At 42.8% G+C, this 19,517-nt stretch overlaps 1 protein-coding gene and 1 long non-coding RNA gene across 7 annotated transcripts in view; one reads left to right on the forward strand and one right to left on the reverse strand.

Moving 5' to 3' along the window:
- The window catches only part of BCAR3 (BCAR3 adaptor protein, NSP family member), a 114,181-nt gene that overhangs the window by 23,494 nt on the left and 71,170 nt on the right, over positions 1-19,517 (forward strand). The window contains exon 1 of one of the 6 annotated variants that reach the window (XM_081010870.1): positions 183-384. The exons of 4 other annotated variants lie outside the window; for them this stretch is intronic. In XM_081010870.1, coding sequence (XP_080866996.1) covers positions 288-384 — 97 coding nt within the window. In that variant the 5' untranslated portion in view covers positions 183-287. Of the gene's footprint in view, positions 1-182; positions 385-6,317; positions 6,667-19,517 lie in introns of those variants that run through there. One more of the 6 variants, XM_081010873.1, reaches the window with a different exon arrangement.
- LOC308479896 lies at positions 1,612-3,068 on the reverse strand. Its single transcript, XR_013987882.1, has 3 exons — positions 2,882-3,068; positions 2,635-2,747; positions 1,612-1,894 (listed from the first exon to the last, which is right to left on the reverse strand). It is a non-coding gene; the product is annotated as an uncharacterized lncRNA (long non-coding RNA).

The raw sequence follows: 19,517 nt of genomic DNA on the forward strand, positions 1-19,517 counted from the left end.
AAAAAAAGGGTTGAGTTAACTTCCTAGTTGAACCTGAATGCTGGAAGATTCAGGACAGACAAAAGAATGTACTTCTTCATCCACAGCTAAACTTTGGATTTTGATCCCACAAGTGGTGGGATGACTGTGTTCTGTCTCTGCTGCTGGAGGCACCAGGTTTCCGAAGAGCAGTTGGGCAGAGTGCTGGTGCACTGTGGTCTTGCTTGCGTGCTTCCCATAGGCATTGGGTTGACCACTGAGAACAGGATGGTGGACCTACCTTTGGTCTGATCCAGCAGGCTCTTCTTATGATCTTAGTGATAAGTTTTATTTGCCCTCCTTTCATCCCTTTGTTTCGAAATCCACTGGAGCTTCCTCTTTCCTTTGCAGATGAATGTTTTGAAGGTAATTTCTGTCTACGTTCCATATTTAGTTCAATACTTCTTTGAAATTTACAGTTTATCATCTTCAGCTACTTTGATTTATTTTTTTGATGGAAATATTAAAACAGAGTGTTTGATCCAATTCTAGATCATTTGGGTAAAAAAAAAAAAAGACTTAAGGAAAGACAATAAATATTTTAGGCTAAAGTGCAAAGAAGATGAAAGAATAGTGGAAAGGTGACACCTGAGGTGAATTAAATCTCCTCTCCAGTGGTTTCATCTGTTTTACTGCCCTTGTGAGTGACTGTATTTATAACATTCTTACAGCAGGAATCAGCTGTCAGGATCTTGTTATCTTGAAATAATTGTCCTTGCCTCTCAGCTGCTCTCACTTCTGTGACAAGGTTGATGATGAGGCAGGAGCCTGTTAAAGTGAAAACAATCTACTGTTCAATGACCCTGATAGTCCGAAAGAAAAGACAGCAAAAAGTGGAATTCTAAAATAAGCAAAAAAAGCTTTCCTCCTCAGCACACTGATATTAACCCAAGAAGTCTTCCAGCAGCCATGGGTTTCCTGTTATGTCCAAACTGGGAAACCATGGCTACTAGTTTCAGAACAAAGCAGGATCTTAAGTCAAGTTCAAACTGTGGTTTCAGATTCTGACTGCTTGTGAACCTGGTAACCATGGCTTTCTGGTTCAGATGTAACAGGAAACTGCAGTTAATGGAAGCCATCTGCATTCTGGATGAGTGTGCTTTCCCTTTGCTGGTTTGGTTTTGGTGTTATTTTGATGCTATTTAAAAATGTTTGATTTTATGTCTATGCTGTATCCTATATTTTACGGTTTAAATAAATATAATCTGAGCAGGCTGAGGAGGGAAGAGGCAACATGAGGATGGAGCACACAGGCACAAAGCCAAGATTTGTATGTCTCAGCCAGCTCAGTGTGTGCCTTTCACATACCCTTGACTCTTAAGATTTCTGGTTGACACAATTATTATGTTCACCCACAGTTTGTTTTAAAATAATCATTGTGATCATGGTACCCTTGAGATAGAGTCAACAGATCTACACAGTTTGAATTTGATTGTAGTCATTTAGCTATAGCCTGAGAAGAAAACATTTGTTGGAATAGCTTTCTGCGATGAAGAGAAAGATGAAAACAACAGGTTCTGGAATAGAAGTTGTTAAAAAATATTGTTATCTTAAAAAGCAGTCAAGACTCCTGACAAAAGTTATGGAACAGTATTTGTTTAAAAACCATTGTTTTATTTAGAAATATAAATTGCTGGCTAAGGCAGAATTATTACCAATGTAGTAGCAGGAAAGCCTTTGAGCTCCTGGCTTATGAACTCAGACAAAGGAAAGAAAGTAATAGAACAATGTTAAGAAAAACTTTTGGGGATTACAGAAGACAACACAGCTGCAGAATGTCAACATTCAAGGAAAGAGAGAGGCAACTCTCAGGCAGTGCGGGAGTTTTGAGTAACTGGTAGCAAGAGGACATAACCTTGAATAAGATGAAGCAAATCTGAAAATACAAATTCTTTTAGATTATGAGGTGTATAGAAATGTCCAAAACATATAAAAGAATGGATTATTGATAGGCATTTAGCTTAATCCCAGAAACCAAACACAGAGATTATATCATAGGACTGATTCATATACTCACACGGTGAAAGGAACTGATTCATATATTCACATGGTGAACTCCAGTCCATGGATCTAATTCATGCAGTGTTTTCCTCCCTTTAATGAGGAGGAAGGATCATGCAAATTGGACTTCTGTGCTTAGGCCTAGGCTAGAATAAGGTGCACATGCCTGCCTGCTCCCTCCACCACAGAACAATGATAATTAGCTGGGTAAGTGTGTGAATCATTAGAAATAAAGTCTACAGCTATTTGAATGGAAAATAAGGTCCATGCGGTTGCGGGCTGCATCTAAGTAAGAAGGTGAAGTCCTGTGGGCTAGGTGATGGCAAACCTTTGGTTACTGCAATACATTCATCAAGTAACCTTCCAGTTCATTGGGAGAAGCCATGTTAACTCACAGGACAATATGAACTGGAGTTCCTTGTAATTCTGGGCTGTAGAAGACTGATAGGACACTGCCAAAGCCTCTAGTGAACAACTCAGACACTTTTATTTTGCTTTCTTTCATTCTTTTGTTCCCCTTCCCCGTAATACTTTATTGATTGTCCTCACAATACCCTGTGAGGTAGGTAATAGTCACTATTATGCTCTTTTCAAACAAAGCTGAAAGATACTTACGGTAATTTGCCCAAAGCCACATACTTGAGGTCATGGCAGATGTGTAATTTCAACCCAGAACCAAATTCAGTTCTCTTCCTGCAAGACCACATAGATGAGTGCTATTCCAGGAACTATTTGCAAAAAAGAGCAACACATGAGAAGACAGTAGAACTTTTCTTATCAGAAAGGGCTATTAAAAATTCTAATTTTATCTTATTTTGAATTATATATTAATAGTACATTCCCCATGTAATGTATACTTTACCCTCTGCTTTATCAGAAAGCATGACTATCTGAAAGACTCTTATATCTCTTCCATGCCTTATGAATAAACAAGGCTGTACAGTAATTCCTAGAATTAAAAAGAAAGAAAGTCCTTTTTCTATTTCTGGGTGAGGCTGCCTGTGGCTGTCTTATCTCAAAATTAATGGTTTCTTCTTAGGAAGGTTTTTTTAAAAAGTGTACTCACATAGTTTTGCAAAATAACAAAATATACATATATGGAAAATTATATACTGTATTTAGATACAACACTAAGCCATAGTTTAGTGTTACATACACAAACCTCAGGCCCATATACCCCCCTCCTCCTCCAGTATGGCTTAGAGGAAATTGGAAGCATTTTCTGCTGTTTTTAGCTAACCACAACTTCTCATGCCTAACAAATGATCTGGTTAAGACAAAACACTAAACTACCTCAGTTTCAGGTACTCTCCCTCCACCAGCACATGTATGACAGGGAGTGTGGAAGCAGTTGCTTCCATTTTAAATTAACCATGATTTATCCAAACCGCAAACAATGGTTTAGGAAAAGAAGATCGTGAACTGTCATTTGAAGTTGGCATGTTTCCCTAAATCAAAGTTAAGACTAACCACAGTTTACCTGGGTTTCAACATAGTGAGTAACTGTGGTTAAGTAAACAGACAAGCCAAAGATTCAGATTTCCCCCTCACGTCCATGTGAGGGGAGCTTCTAAGCCCAAAGCCCGCTTACTAAGCACTAAACCATTATTTAGCATTCTGTCCAAACAAGCTCAGACTGTGGCTAGTGTTAACTGTGCCTTATTGAACTAAGCCAATTTCAAACCGTGGCTAAGTATTATGGTTTGTTCTTCAGGTGGCAGACACTGGACATTGTGTATGGATGTTGCCGTCTGGCAATTGCTGCCCTCCTGACCTGATGCTGGTTAGATGCTTGTTTGTTGCTGGCCAGCTGTCTTGCCCAGTTGTATTCTCCCAACAAGTCACAGTTGGTGCTATTGGAAAAGGCACCTGATCAAGCAATCTGGCGGAGGGGCAGCCCGCCCAAGCCCCCAGAGAGCAATGGCCATTGACTTAAGTGGGGCTTATTCCTGGCACCTCGCCAGAAGTGAGAAGGCAAGTGAGGTATTGTCTGAAGTTCCTACCTCTGGCTTGCTAGATTTAGACTGCAGTCCTATGCACCTAGCTTTTTGGGAGTAAACCCCAATGAATTTGATGAGTAAATATTTATAGGATTGCGTTGTTAAATGCCCAGCTTAAGGGTCATTTGTGATTGTGAATTATGCCATGTGAGATGGGTTTGCACTCATGCCGATACATCTCCTTGCTAAAAGAGCAAGCAAACCCAGGTATGCCTCTAGTCCCAGCTCAGTCCGAATGACAACTAATGATGATAGTTCCTCTTGGCTAAGCCATATACAGTAATCACATTTTCCACATGATTACCAAAACATGACTCGGGCCTGGATCCAAGCAACTAGATTTATAAGCACTTGAATTTTGGAACGGGCAGTTTTTCATGCTGCAAGGCAAACTCCTATTGAAAATGAGGAGACTTTCTGAAGCAGTTTGTGATATGATAGGGGCTGGGGAAGGGATGAGCTGACCAGCTTCTCTACGTAAAAAATCCTCCTGGGTGTGCCAAAGTCCTTGTGTGCTCATAAAGTAGTTATTTAGATCAGAGTCATGCAGAAAATTCAAACGGTGTTTCCGCCATGTTGATACACCTGGGACTCTAAAGGGGGGAGAGGAGACCACAGCCCTCCTCCCCCCAAGATGGGCCAGGGGGATTGAGACCCCCACAACAATGCCTGCTTTTGTGGTCAGGAGGCTAGTTGGTAAAGGAGAGGGAGAGATTTAACTCTAGGACTCAGAAACAGACTGTGATGCCTTGCTTGCTGTGCCTTGGAGCAGAAGTTAGTTGTGAAGGGAATGCATTGAGAGGGAGGGAGAACTGATGTTGACAGTAAAGAGGACAAGCTCCAAACAGCGATCTTCTAGTTATTCTACAGATTTCTAGTATTCCTAAACTGTATTTTCAGTATAGTTGGGATCTCTTTTCAATTAACCTTGGGCCTCCTCGAAGAAGAAGAAGAAGAGTTTGGATTTGATATCCCGCCTTTCACTCCCTTTAAGGAGTCTCAAAGCGGCTAACATTCTCCTTTCCCTTCCTCCCCCACAACAAACACTCTGTGAGGTGAGTGGGGCTGGGAGACTTCAAAGAAGTGTGACTGGCCCAAGGTCACCCAGCAGCTGCATGTGGAGGAGTGGAGACTCGAACCCGGTTCCCCAGATTACGAGACTACCGCTCTTAACCACTACACCACACTGGCTCTCCTTGAACCACCTACACCTTGCCTTAAATATACTTCTGTGGTTCCTGTGATAAATATTTTAATTAATAATGATGATGATGATGTATAAATATATAATAATAATAAATGCTGCTCTAAATCTAATTATTATTATTATTTATTTATACCCCGCCTATCTGGCTGCGTTTCCCCAGCCACTCTGGGCGGCTTCCAACAAAAGATTAAAAATACATTAAAACATCAGTCATTAAAAACTTCCCTAAACAGGGCTGCCTTCGGATGTCTTCTAAAAGACAGATAGTTGTTTATTTCCTTGACATCTGATGGGAGGGCATTCCACAGGGTGGGCGCCACTACCAAGAAGACCGTCTGCCTGGTTCCCTGTAACTTCGCTTCTCACAGTGAGGGAACCAGAAGGCCCTCGGAGCTGGACCTCAGCTGAACAATGGGGGTGGAGACACTCCTTCAGGTATATGCGCTGTTATAGATGGACCACTTGAATCCTGCCCAATGTTAGGGCCGGCTTTGCTTCGAACCATGGCAATAATATGACCATTCGGAGGCAGCCAGTATTGCGGCTCAGTTTGACCCGTCGGATATCCACATTTGGTGGGCGGTGGTATAAATTTCTCTTCTCCTTAAGCCTGGCAAAGGAAGAAATCGCACAGGGGTGAGAGGCTGTCTTGTTTATTGCTTTCCTCACCTGCTGTTTTAATTAAGCGTGCTTATTTGCTGGTATGCGGGCCCCTTTGGCTGACACGGTGAATAGTTTTTGACAAGAAGACCAAAAAGAAGAAAGAAAAAAAAACACCCACCACAAACTATGGCTGGGAAGATTGGATGCCAGTCAAGGGAGGGGCTCAAGGCTAATGAAATCAGCTGCGCTTAACAGCCTGGCCTGACCTAGCGGCAAAAAAATAAAAAAAAGGTTGCCTTTAGGAAGTAGTAAATCATGACTTTTCCAGGGAGCTGATTTTAAAGGGAAGAATTATGGGGAGGACTAAAGGAAAAGTTCTCGGCGCGGCAAAGGGCAACGGGAGGTCACCGTATGTAAATAGCTCCTCTGGAGGGGGCTCCGGCGGCGCAGGGGTGTGGCTGCGGAGCGGCTCTCAATCACTCCGGGAGCGCCGGCGCTGCCTCGTGTGGGGCTTGGCCGTCGTGCCTGCAGCTGCCTGAGTTTGCAGCGCGCGCCGCCCGGGGTTGGTTGGCGGCTTGCTTGCTTGCCTGCCTGAGCTGCGAAACTCTCGCCTCGCAGCAGCACTACCGCCGGCTCAGCGGTCGGGGAACCATGCAGCGCTCTTGTCCCGGCCAAGCCGCTTGAAGGTGAACGACGGAGCCCGAAGAGACCCTGCGGAGGATCCGCGCCCGACGAGCGGGGCGGCGTTCTAAGTCTCACCGGCTGCCCAAATTGGGGCGAGGAGTGCGCGGCTGCCGAGTTTTCCCCTTCCAGCGCCGCGAACCAGCATCCCCTGAGGTAAGAGTGGCGCCTTTTTGGTTTTGTGGAGCGATGAAAGAAAACTTGAGCAGGGTGGTTGGTTTCCAAAATAATAATAATAATAATAAATACACCCCGGTGTATTCCTTTGAGGAAAGTTCCGTTCGATGCAACAGCAAAAAGAACGCCGGGTTGATTTAAGGTTTGCGGAGCTCGACCATGCTGCTGGAGTTTTTATTACTTTATTATTATTATTATTATTATTATTATTATTATTGACGGGAGTAAATTGTGGTGGGAGGGGAAAGAAGGCTGTGTGTAGTCCGGGCCCATGTTGCATGTTTACTCAGAAGTAAGCCCTACCGGATCCAAGAGACTTGCCTACTCGCCATTGAAGTGCGCACAGGGTTTCTGGCTAATACAGGGGTCAGCAACCTTTTTCAGCCGTGGGCGGGTCCACCGTCCCTCAGACCATGTGGGGGGGGCGCGGACTATATTTTTTTGGGGGGGAGGGAAATGAACGAATTCCTGTGCCCCACAAATAACCCAGAGAAGCATTTTAAATAAAAGCACACATTCTACTTATGCAAAAACACGCTGATTCCCATACCGTCTGCGGGCCGGATTGAGAAGGCGATTGGGCCTCATCCGGCCCACGGGCCTTAGGTTGCCTACCCCTGGGCTACTACATCAAGAGGAATGCTGGTTGGTTTGTACAGTGGTACCTCGGGTTACATACGCTTCAGGTTACAGACGCTTCAGGTTACAGACTCTGCTAACCCAGAAAGATTACCGCGGGTTAAGAACTTTGCTTCAGGATGAGAACAGAAATTGTGCTCCGGCGGCGCGGCAGCAACGGGAGGCCCCATTAGCTAAAGCAGTGCTTCAGGTTAAGAACAGTTTCAGGTTAAGAACAGACCTCCAGAATGAATTAAGTTCTTAACCCGAGGTACCACTGTAGTTAGGAGGAATAGCTTCCATTCTGAAATTGCCTACTTAGGTTTTAGAAGAGAATGCTTTTGGGGAACGAAATTGATTTCTATGGAAAGGCTACACAAGATTGTTGAATGCAGATCCCTTCATAACCTCAGTAGGGAGAGCGAAAGGTTGGGTTTTTCATCACACGTTAGAGTCATGTTGATGGGGCATTAAAGTGGAGAGCATGATCAATGGTTTAGTTCTTGTGAATACAGGTTGATACATGTATATAGATATGGCATGTTTATTTCTCCCCTTTCCCCCCAAAAAAGATTAATAGAAAGACCCTTGAACGGAGCTAACTTAAATGTACAAAGTCAAATAACTGGTAAATACCAAAACGTCTAAGATTGATTATTGACTTACATTTGGCAAATAGCACACATGATGTGGTTTACCAATTGTGTTAGAGTTGGAGATGGTTGTCTGAAGATGTAAAGAAGGGGTGTGTGTGTGTCTGGAATGATTGTCTAATATGTCTTAAAAAATTCAGTTGTCAAAGATTATCCTGGATAATATGGTAAAATATTCATACCTGATTCCCCCCCCCCCCCCAATCCACTTGTCTTATTATTGTAACATTCTGCATTGTGAGAGTCAAAGTTCGTGGGTTATCTTCCCTTGGCATAGGAGGTTGGAGATGGTCTTTTAAGGCTTTTAAATTTCTTTCTGTTATTCATCAGTGTATAGGTATATAATACTGTACTTCCTGTGTCTTACGGGACCACCTGTGTACTGTTCTTATGTCCCAAAGAATCCTGGAAACTGTAGTTTAGCTCCACACAGAGCTACAATGTTGATCACGCATAACAAACTACAGTTCCCAAGCTGTGTTTTGTTCTGGGGTGTGTGTGGATGTGCTTTAAAAGTATGGTGTGTTTGCAGCCTAAGCCTATATATGTGTAACAGCAGCAAGCACATCTCCCTCACCTCCACTTCACTTTCCTTTCTCTGTCTTCATGTGTTGAATTTTTGATTGCAAACTCATTGTGGGTGAGGACCTGCCCTTCTGTATTTTGTAAAGTACCATGAAGTGCTTCAGGAAATAATAATCATAATTATCACCAGTTTTGTTGTAGTTTTCAGTGCCAACCTGTGTCACTTGTCTCTCCAGTATACAAGATTCTAATGTTTCCAGTGTATACGGTATTCTGCAAGGGTTAAGCTGCTTATTCAGATGCCTTTAAGATGTTTACTAAACCTTGTGCTCTCCACTATGTTGGCTTTGCTTAATTTGACCAGGGATTCCTTTGGACTAGAAAGATGTTAATAATAGAGAGCTTTTATTAAAGAGTTGCCAGCAATTGCGTATTTTGAGTTGTAAAAGGCAAGTGTGTCTGTTTAAACAACAGGTTACTATGGTAGTAAGAATGTGATGGAATTTGCCCATTATACATCCCAGCTGATTTTCTCTCAGCAGACACAACTGGCATTGAAGTACAAAACATTCCTCTTAAAGTAAGTTTATAAAATGTGCTGGCCTTTTTTTTAAAAATTACCTCTTTAGTTAGGAGTCCTATCAAATAGAATTTTATTCTTAGAGTTGGGAATTGACTAAATTTATGTTGCTTTTCTCCCCCTAACCTAACCCCTTTCACTCGTTTTACTGATTTGCACCCAAACTACCTTACTGTTGAACTGCCCTGGAAGCCTTGGTGGTGTTATATGGGCAAGGCTTAAGTGAAGGCAGGACTTTAAGATGGGGCTGGCTTCCTAACTAATTTGTTTTGGAAAGTTAGTAAAGAGTGAGAAGTGGGCTGCCTGTGTAACTCTGCTGACAACATTGTTCTCCTGCTTTGTTTGGCCAAAGAATGAATAGCTGGTTGTGTTTGTCCCTGAGAGGAGGAAGGGAGACGAGAAAAGCCCACTTCTCTGGATATGACTCACCCTGAACTCTCTCTTTGTGAAGAACTGATGTGAATCTTAAGCTACTAAGAGACAGAGAGGCTGTGGAGCCGATAGGCAAGGAAATGGCTTGAGATTGGTAAAGAGGGAGAGAGAGAAAAGATGAGAAAAGATTCCACTCAATTTTTAGTATTTTTTTCAAAGCAAAAACTGAAACTGCATTTGATGCAGTAATCAAGAGGATCTCTGGGTCTCGCAGCCTAGCCTACATTGCAAGGGTGGCATGAGAAGGTATAATAGAGGATTAGGGGATGGGGCAGGGAATGAGAAAAATGACAATGGTGTGTCCAATCTAGTCAAAATTAAGTGTTTTAAAGTTCTTGTATTCCATTGGGAGACATTTAAGGATGTCCATAACTCTGGATTGTACCTGAAATACATTCCACTTTTGCTAACTACATAGTTAGGCTGTTTTAATTGGATGAGTAAATAAAAACATACTTTGATTACATCAATAAACCACTTTGGGCTGGAATCATTCTCTCTCATTTTCTTTATTTCCCTAGAAGTCCATTATTTCAAAAAAGGGTGTTTAGGTTTACTCTTAGGAAAGTTATTTGTCTGGGAAAGTTCACATGCATATCCATGACAACTCTCAGAAATCATGGTAACGGAACGGTGGGAGGACAATGGATGGACTCGACATGCAGAAGAAAAGAAAAAAGTCTGCCTAGTTGCAAAAGAGAGGCAGAAGACTTTTTCTTTCTTTTTTTAGTTGGTCACTAGCTTTAAATTTTTTTAGGTCCAATGTGAGTCCTTACTAAGGTTGCAATCTTAACTATGCATACTTGGATGTAAAAATGGCAAAGTCTTGTGGCACCTTAAAGACTTAGCACATTTTGCCGTAGTCTTTAATGGGCTAGAGCAGTGTTTCTCATACTTGTGTCCCCAGCTGTTGTTGGACTACAACTACCATCATCCCTAGCTGTCAGGGATGATGGGAGTTGTAGTCCAACAACAGCTGGGGACCCAAGTTTGAGAAACATTGGGGTAGAAGGTCACTAACATGTGCCCCTCCAGACAGCTGATGTTCAGGGATGGTGGGAACTGTATTCCAATAACATCCTGAAGCCTATAAGTTAGCCACCCCTGGACTAGAGCTTGGTTAGCCTGTGTCTAGGCTGTATCTTGCCATATTTCCTGCTGGAGACTCACATGGCAAATTTTCCCCTTTGACCACCTTAGTGAGAATGAAGCTAGTGAAGATTGTTGATGTATGACTGTTTGGCCTGGTTAGCACATAACTGTAAACTTTGTTTTTTTAGCTATAGCTTATTAAATCATGGGTTAGTGTTACGTGAGAATCCTGCCCAGAAGCTTACCACAATTGCCACCAGCAAACCACAGTGTGAAGCCATGGTTTATGGTTTGCTTATGTGTTTATTGTTTGCTTATGTGTTTGCCTTATTGCTTGGCATTATGCAGGAACCCAGCACCGTTAACTATGGTTTGTTGGCCACTCAACTCCAGAGGCTCAACAAGTAATAAAAGGCAAAAGTTGAGAATGACTGGAAAACAAAAGAAGCCTTGGAGAAACAAGCTAGAATATAATCATGTGGAGTAATTTGTGGTTTGTTAAACAAACCACGACTTAAATCAAGAGTGAGGAACCTGTGGCCCTCCATATTTTGTTGAGTGCCAGCTCCCATCAGCCCTAGTCAACTTGGTGAATGGTCAAGGGTTATGGGAACTGCAGTCCAGCAACATCTAGAAAACTACACTTTAGCAATCCCTGGCTTAAACAAACCATGACGTAGTGTTATGTGCAAACCAGGCTTCTGTTTTGTCTGCTTAGTATTTCCATGATCTCTCTCATGCATCTGACAAGGCAGATAATAGCTTATATCACAGTAAATTAGTTAAGTCTTTCAAGGTGCCACTGGGCTGTTCTGTCTGATTTTATTGCAAGAGACTAACATAGCGGTCCTTTTAGAATCTGCCCTTACCTTTAAGTAAATCTGATAATAAACAGCTGAGTAAGCTTGCACTGGACTGGGGAGTTTGCTGCTTGTTAACTGGTAAGAATTACAGAGCTCTCACTGTAAACCAGAGATGACCAACCTTTCAGCAATAGGGATCCTGTACTTTCATAGTTGTATAAAAGAGGATATTTTGGAAGGTGCGGCTTTTTAAGCTGTTCAGCCCTGTGGCGTGACTGAAGTTCATCTGTCCAAAATTCATTTTTCTCTACATAGGAATTAAGGGTTTTGGAGCTCTGATGTTGAAAGGTTGATCATCCCTGCTGTAAAATATCTTGACATGTTACTGAGTGACGTGCTATTTGAGAAGGTTAAATGTAGTTCCCTTCCTTCAATATGGAGGGAACCTTTCACAAAGAGTCATATAATATGATCAAAAGAGCTAAATCATGAATTGCATTCCTCTCTGAAATCTGCTTATTAGCTCTTATTTGAGCTGTCAGCAGAACGTATTAAGTTAAGGGCCTGTTTTTAAGCAATCAATGGATTAAAAATAAATGATAGTATTTCAGTAAAAGTGGCAGGAAGCTTTTTAAATAGTATTAGTTGCTTTTTGACTGTATAATATTATTTGTAGTGTATTTTAAATTCACTCTCAAAAGAGATGCGTATGGTTTAATGTGACAGTCGTATAGAATCCCATTGACAGGAATAATTCATATTAAGAATATGTAGGTCCAGTAATTTGCCTGGGAGCTCCAATTGCTCTAGTGTTGATGGACCATGTAATTTGATCAGCAACCTGCATGGTAGCCTCACATCAAAGTAGTATAATAGTAAAAACAATTATTTAAAACAATCAAGATATGAATAAAATTGTCACTTTAGCTGGCAGTTAATAGATTCAGGGATCTTAACACCCATATGAATGAGCAAAAGGTGCTTAGGCTTGTAGGGAGAGGGGTTGCTGATTTTGTGTGCTGACGGAAGCTTTTGCATGTTGAATCCCACTCTGGATGGTCTCCTGACTTTAGAAGCAACTGCAGGAGGCATACGGAGATACCAGTGGAAAAGGCCTTTGCACCATGCTGTGTTAAGAACTGTGATTCTAAAACTTGATCTTACCAAGTTCTCTCCAAGACAAGAAAAGGCTTCACTTCAGGGTACAGAATTGGTCAAAGCAGTTTTTGGCATACCCTCATTACCTGGGAGGGCTGTGGTGTGATTTCATCAGGTATTTTGTTCTGCCTCACTTAAGGTCTGTTCTTCAAGAGGAATATTTCCCCAGGATGCTTTAGTCGGTGGATGGGAAAAGCTGAAATGCCAATTGAGCAATTGTAGCCAATAACAGCACAAAACAGGAGAACCCGTCATTGATCTATTAGAGGTTCCCCAGAGATCTATTGTATAGTTCCCAAGAAAAGAGCCTACCCCAAAATAAAAGTGGGATTAAAAGTGTATTCTTTGTTGGTTATTCTTTGTTGGTATTCTTTCTCTGGTCGGGGACAGAGGGTGGCGCTTGGGGGGGAATTGTCATCCCGCCACTCCTTGGTGTGTGGAGTGCCTCAGGGTGCGATACTCTCCCCGATGCTTTTTAACATCTTTATGCGCCCCCTCGCCCAGCTTGTCCGGAGTTTTGGGCTGGGTTGCCATCAGTATGCCGATGACACCCAACTCTATCTGTTGATGGATGGCCATCCTGACTCGGCCCCAGACACACTGACCAGATGTTTGGAAGCTGTGGCTGGATGGTTACGCGGAAGCCGATTGAAGTTAAATCCTTCGAAGACAGAGGTCCTCTGGCTGGGACGGGACGATATGGGATTGGGGGGGCAACTCCCATCTCTTGCGGGGGTGCAATTAGTGCCAGCACCGTCCGTTAAGAGTCTGGGTGTAATCTTCGATACCTCCCTCTCTATGGAGGCGCAGATTACAGCTATAACAAAGGCGGCATTTTTTCATCTCCGCCAAGCTAAGCAGTTGGCCCCTTATCTCTCTCGCCCTGACCTAGCCACTGTGATCCACGCGACGGTCACCTCCAGACTGGATTATTGTAACTCGCTCTACGTGGGGCTGCCCTTGAGACTGACCCAGAAACTCCAGCGGGTGCAGAATGCCGCGGCAAGACTCCTTATGGGGTCTTCGCTGCGAGATCACATTCATCCGGTACTATACCAGCTGCACTGGCTCCCGGTGGAGTACAGGATCAGGTTTAAGGTGCTGGTTTTAACCTTTAAAGCCCTATACGGCCTAGGACCCTCGTACCTACGGGACCGCCTCTCCTGGTATGCCCCACAGAGGAACCTACGGTCTGCAAATAAAAACATCCTGAAGGTCCCAGGCCTCAGAGAGGTTAGGCTGGCCTCAACTAGAGCCAGGGCTTTCTCAGCTGCGGCTCCAATCTGGTGGAACGCTCTGTCACAAGAGACTAGGGCCCTGCGGGACCTGACATCTTTCCGCAAGGCCTGCAAGACAGAGTTGTTCCACCAGGCCTTTGGTCAGGGCCCAGCCTGACTCCCACCTCCGGCAACCTGCACAGAACTTTGCTTAACGGTTGCCATTAATTTGATTTTAATTAATTTTTATAATGAAATGTTTTAGAATGTTGGATTATTTGATTGTTTGATTATTTGTTTGTTGTTAGCCGCCCTGAGCCTGGCTTTGGCTGGGGAGGGCGGGATATAAATAAAATTTATTATTATTATTTATTATTATTATTATTATTATGGTTCTCAGTACTGTTGGTCAGTGCAACACCAGAGAAGATACACAAATTTATTAGCGCCAGAGCTCAATGACAAGGTGTCCTGGGCTTGAGATACTGGCGTTGGAGGAGAATGAAGGGTAGAGGTAGCACAGACAAAAATGTGACTGCGTATGAATGGGAGAGAAGTCTGCTCCTGCCCTAACCTGCCTAGGAAGCCTCACCAAATACATTCATAACCATTACAATAAAAGTTCCCACACTGGGTGACTCAGTTATTTGTATCGTGCTGCTGCTCTGGCTTTTCCTTTTGTAAGATAGATTGCTTTGGGGCTACGCATTGGCTCTAAAATTACTTGGAAAATAAATCATTAATTCTTATGATTTTGGCTGGCTCGGCATGAGTAATGAGTAAAAAAAGGACAGAAAGAAAAAGAGTTCGCTCAGGCAACTAAGAGCTACCCCCACAAATGTGTTCACTTTTGGCTTGGGGTAGAAATTAAGCGGCCATGCTCTGATTCAGAAGAATGCTGTCATCATGGGGAGCTGCTCCAATGTGCTTTCAGATGTTCATAATGTATGTTAAAGATGAGTCAGCATTTTTAATTATAAAAAAGGTGTAGTGCCATAGACTAGTTCTGGGGGGAACTATTGTACTCATGTTATGCTTGTGGGCTTCCCATAGGCATCTGTTGGTCACAGTAATAACAGAATGCTGGACTAGATCTGGGCTGGAAAGGTCCAGGGTTCTTGTGTTCTTTACACAAAGGTGGAACCCTTTGATATCTGGAGTTTTGACAATTGGCAGACACACTTGTTGGTGATGGAATTAAGCAGACTTTTTGCTTTTGGTGTGTTTATTCCCTCCAGATAATCTTTTATCTTTATCAGGCTGTGTGTTCCACAGCCCCTTTGTATTCTTTTTCAAAGGTTCATTTGTCAAAAAAAGGAAGAAGCAAGCCCTGGATTTCTTCATTACTGTGCCTGTGAAAACAGAAATGCAAACCAACTTAGGTTGGATCAGGCTGTTCAGCCTTTTCTGTTGATAGAAATATTAACTGATATTCTTGCACAGGCATCTTCATTAGACCAAAATATGGAAGAGAAGTTGATCTCTAGAGCCTGGGTGTATATAGACCAGAATTTGTTTAGTAAATTTAGACAGTTAATCTGTCCTCACAGGTTATCCAAAAGAGTAATGGCTCAAAAATTTAATGTCATTTATCTGTAGGGAGCTCATGATTTTCAGAATCTATATTTTCATTAAAATTCTGTGATCCTAAACTTTTCACTTGGAGGCTCAGTTGAAATAAATATGTTTAGGATCAGTTTAGAAAGCCATTTGGCTTTACCCTAATAATGGCACAACTGAAGCAGGTCATAGTAGGGACTAGGAGCCAGAGACACCTTAGGCTTCATAGAACAGTTAGATCATGGGTAGGCAGACTAAGGCCCGTGGGTCGGATCAGGCCCAATTGCCTTCTGGATCCGGCCCGTGGATGGTCTGGGAATCGCTGTGTGTATCTCCAGCAGGCGTGCGTTCTTTCCCTCTCCCTCACACGGCGGTGGCGCCTCCTCCCTCCCTCCCTCCTGGGTTCTTCCCGTCCTGCCTAGAGGAGGAAGGGGACTGGGCTTTGTTGGTGCCAGCAACAGCAGTGCTCGAGTGGCCACCATTTTAAGCAGCCCCTCTCCAGAGCCCTTTCGCGTGCCGCTCATTGTCCTGCCGCCAGCCCCTGCCGCTCGCAAGACACAAGTAAGCAGCCACTGGGGCTCGTGGTGCTCTTGCATCATTTCTCTCTCCCCCCCAAAAAAATATAGTCTGGCTCCCCACAAGGTCTGAAGGACAGTAGACTGGCCCCCTGCTGAAAGTTTGCTGACCGCCGAGTGGAAACGTAGCTGATCTTAGCCTAGCCCGTATATGGATGGAAAACTACCTGTGAATTTCATGTAAGCTGCTCTGAACTTTCCAAAGGATGGATGAGGCATATGTTGTAAGTGGTATCCCTAGACTCAAACTGTGTGTGAAAGGAGTTCATCTGGTACCCGAATGTCTTTTAAAATAATTTTAGTCATTCTTCCTCTTATTGATGACAAATTTAATTGCAAATGAGTTACCTTTATTGTGTTTGGCTCCACAACATCATTTCCTTTAATATAGTTATTCCCATATTGCCGGCAGTGGCTCCTCCAATCTACATCTTCAGAAATATCAAGTAGCCCTTAGCATTGTGCCATTTCACAATTCAGGTGTGTGGGATTTGATGTTTTTGGTGATTCCATGTATAAAAACTCTTGGCACAGATTAAAAACAAGCACATCTGGGAGAAGGTTAGGCCAAAACCATGCTCCCTGATGTGGTAGCTTTGTGGGCAAGAAGTTTTAGATGTTTGGAGACAGTGATAATGTGATGTCTACCACAACCCCCAATCTGCATTCTCAAGTTGCAGGGTCCCAGCAGTGCCAGACTATGTTTAGTTTGAATAAGTGGATTGGCTGGCAAATGGATCTGTGGTGGAGATAGATTTCAACCCAAGTCTTCCAGATCTAAGTGTAACTTTCTACCCACAGACTGTAAACTTAACTGCTGGTGTAACAACCTGTTTCTCTGTGAGTTTTGAGGTTTTAACTTCTTTTATCTCTTCCTTGTAGCTTTCTGTCAACAAAACTAGCCTTAGGGTTAATGACCATGCTGCAGATATAATTCTACTGTGACATGTTGAAAAGAAAAGATACAAAAGAAGCAAACTAAAATAATACTTTGTTGTTTTTGGAATCTGTTTTTGTTATGGTTTTAGGCATTCCCCCAGCTAATAAGAGAACATGTTTCTAGAGATGCAATTTAAGTCGTTTCAAGGTTTTGTTTGTTTGTTTGTCCCAGAGCTGAATCCCATTTTTATTTGATCTGGATCCCAGTATTATCCAATTTCATGACCCAGCAGTGTCTGCAAGATGCAAGGCTGAAATAATAAAGATTCACTCTTCCAAACTTTGATCAGGTCAGCTCTGTGTACACTTGTTCAATGATCCTGCATCATTGGACTAGCTACTTGGTTCACACATGTTCTCGGTGGTGGAATTAAGTAATTTTAGATTCTTTACTTCCCTGATGTTGGGAAAGATGGAGGGCACAAGGAGAAGTGGACGACAGAGGACGAGATGGTTGGATAGCGTTCTCGAGGCTACCAGCATGAATTTGACCAAACTGCGGGAGGCAGTGGAAGACAGAAGTGCCTGGCGTGCTCTGGTCCATGGAGTCACGAAGAGTCGGACACTACTAAACGACTAAACAATAACAACAACAAGATTCTTTACTTAATGTTCTTTCTGCGGGGGCGCTCTTTTGATGGCAGCATGTATTAATTTGCTTCAAAATGTGATAAACTAGCTCTTGTACATTTTGGGAGCACCTCTTTCTTCTGTTTGGTGAGGCACTGGCCTTCTGCCCCAAAGTCCTGCCCTGATCACTGTGTGATCAGTAAGTGGGAAGCTCTCATTGGAAGTCTTGCTGTTCATGAGGAAGTAGCACCCCACCCACCCCCAAGATGTTGGCCATCCCTGCCTTGGAATGTTTGAATGTGGAACAGGAAATAAGGTGTATGTCGAATTATTATTTTTTTGCTCCTGAACTGAGGACAAGAGTGAACAAAAAGATAGCCCTAGATACTGGTGTAAAACTTTCAAAAGGGTGTGATGGCATGTTTAACTTCATTTCAAACAACCTTGCCAAGAAGCAGTCAAATCAAAGAAGATAAGTAGGGCAAGGACACTAATGATCTCACTTGAATGTTTGGGACTGTGCTTTGCAAACCTTTAATGAGCGTAGATTGAAACACAGTACTGGCATTCAAGAAGATTTAACAGTCTGCTTCATAACTTTTCTTGTGGTTTGTAGTACCTAAGCAGTGATGTCACTCCAGTCTATCCCTGTGGGTGTGCCCAACAATCAGAGTTTTGATGACTGACATGAGTCTGTAGTACTTCATACCTGCTGGTTTCCTGAATGGACTCGAAACTGATTAACAATGACACACATTAATCATTATCCAACAGGCTCCTTACATTGCATTTATTCTGTTTACTCTAACATTCTAAGGAAAACAGAAAAAAAATACGGTTTCCTAGGGTTATTTTTGTAGTCATTTTCTTGATGAAAATAATAATGTGAAAAGAATGTATAAGCATGTCTACTCAACCAACATTGGTGGGTTTCCCAGTCCACACCTTGATTCATCACCAGGTTGCCAACTCATCAGGAAAAAAAACCTGTGATATCACTTGTGCCTTTTAAATAGCAGCTTAACATGGAGAAATCAGTGTGAACAGTTGTAAAGCATGGAGATAAATGGTCTTATTTTGGAGGCTGGTTCAAAAGTTGGTAGCTTTAACTGGAGACATCATGGAACTCCTAGATAAAAATTGTACCAAGTGACCTTGTTCTCAGAGTTTGAAGCTTTGTAGTTGATCGCACTTCAGCAAAGACATGCAAAACTTGTTTCCATATCTTTTTGTAATAAACCCCTCCAGCATCTTGATCCAACCTTTGAAGCTGGCTGACTGAGCTGACACTGGCAGAGAAAGAAGAAAAGAATATTTCGTAGCAAATCTGCTTTTTCAGCAATACTCAGCTCTGAATTTAATACTATATCCTTTAAGGCATTTTGAGATCTCCCAGCTGTGTAGTGAACAACTTCTACAACTGCTTAGGCTCAGCAAAAAGCCATATCTGTGAACATTTTGTGCTGGTTGCCTGTATTAGTAAGCATGTCTTGGATGTTTTCGTGCTGGGATATTGGTTTGCATGGGGAATTCCCTCCAGGGGAGGAAGATTCCTTCTTGAGCCTCCTGTAAGGGTTACATAAAACCATAGGGCAGGATTCACCTAACAAACCCTGTTGGTAGAAGCCCCATGCAAGGGTTTGGGCTTGCTCAAAGGGGTCCACTCCACACACCCCTGAAATTGGCTTGTTGGGAGGGGGACTCAGGAAAACCCCCAGAAAACCAGGGAAAGGGGGATAATTTCACCTGGCAAGCTAATATGCTTTCACAGGTGGGGTGTTCAACATAGTGTGACATTGAATTCCACCCATGGTGTTTTTAGGATAAAGTGTTGCAGGAGTGTGTACCTTAAGGGGAATAACACAGAATATGAATAACCCTCTTACAGTGTAATTCTGTACATGTGTACCCAGCAGTATGTTCCATTTAGTTCAATGGGGTTTACTCCTAGGTAAGTGCAAATAGAGCGCAGCAGCTACAAATAGTAGAGATAAGGAGACATGTATGAGAAAAGTATACGAGAAGGTAATTTTGTGGCCTATTTGTACAATTTACACTGAGAACACTTAACTTTACCGTGGGATAAATGCTACAGGTTTTTTCCCCCA

The sequence above is a fragment of the Podarcis pityusensis genome, assembly GCF_964106645.2.
Source record: "Podarcis pityusensis genome assembly, chromosome: 6".
NCBI lineage: Eukaryota > Metazoa > Chordata > Lepidosauria > Squamata > Lacertidae > Podarcis > Podarcis pityusensis.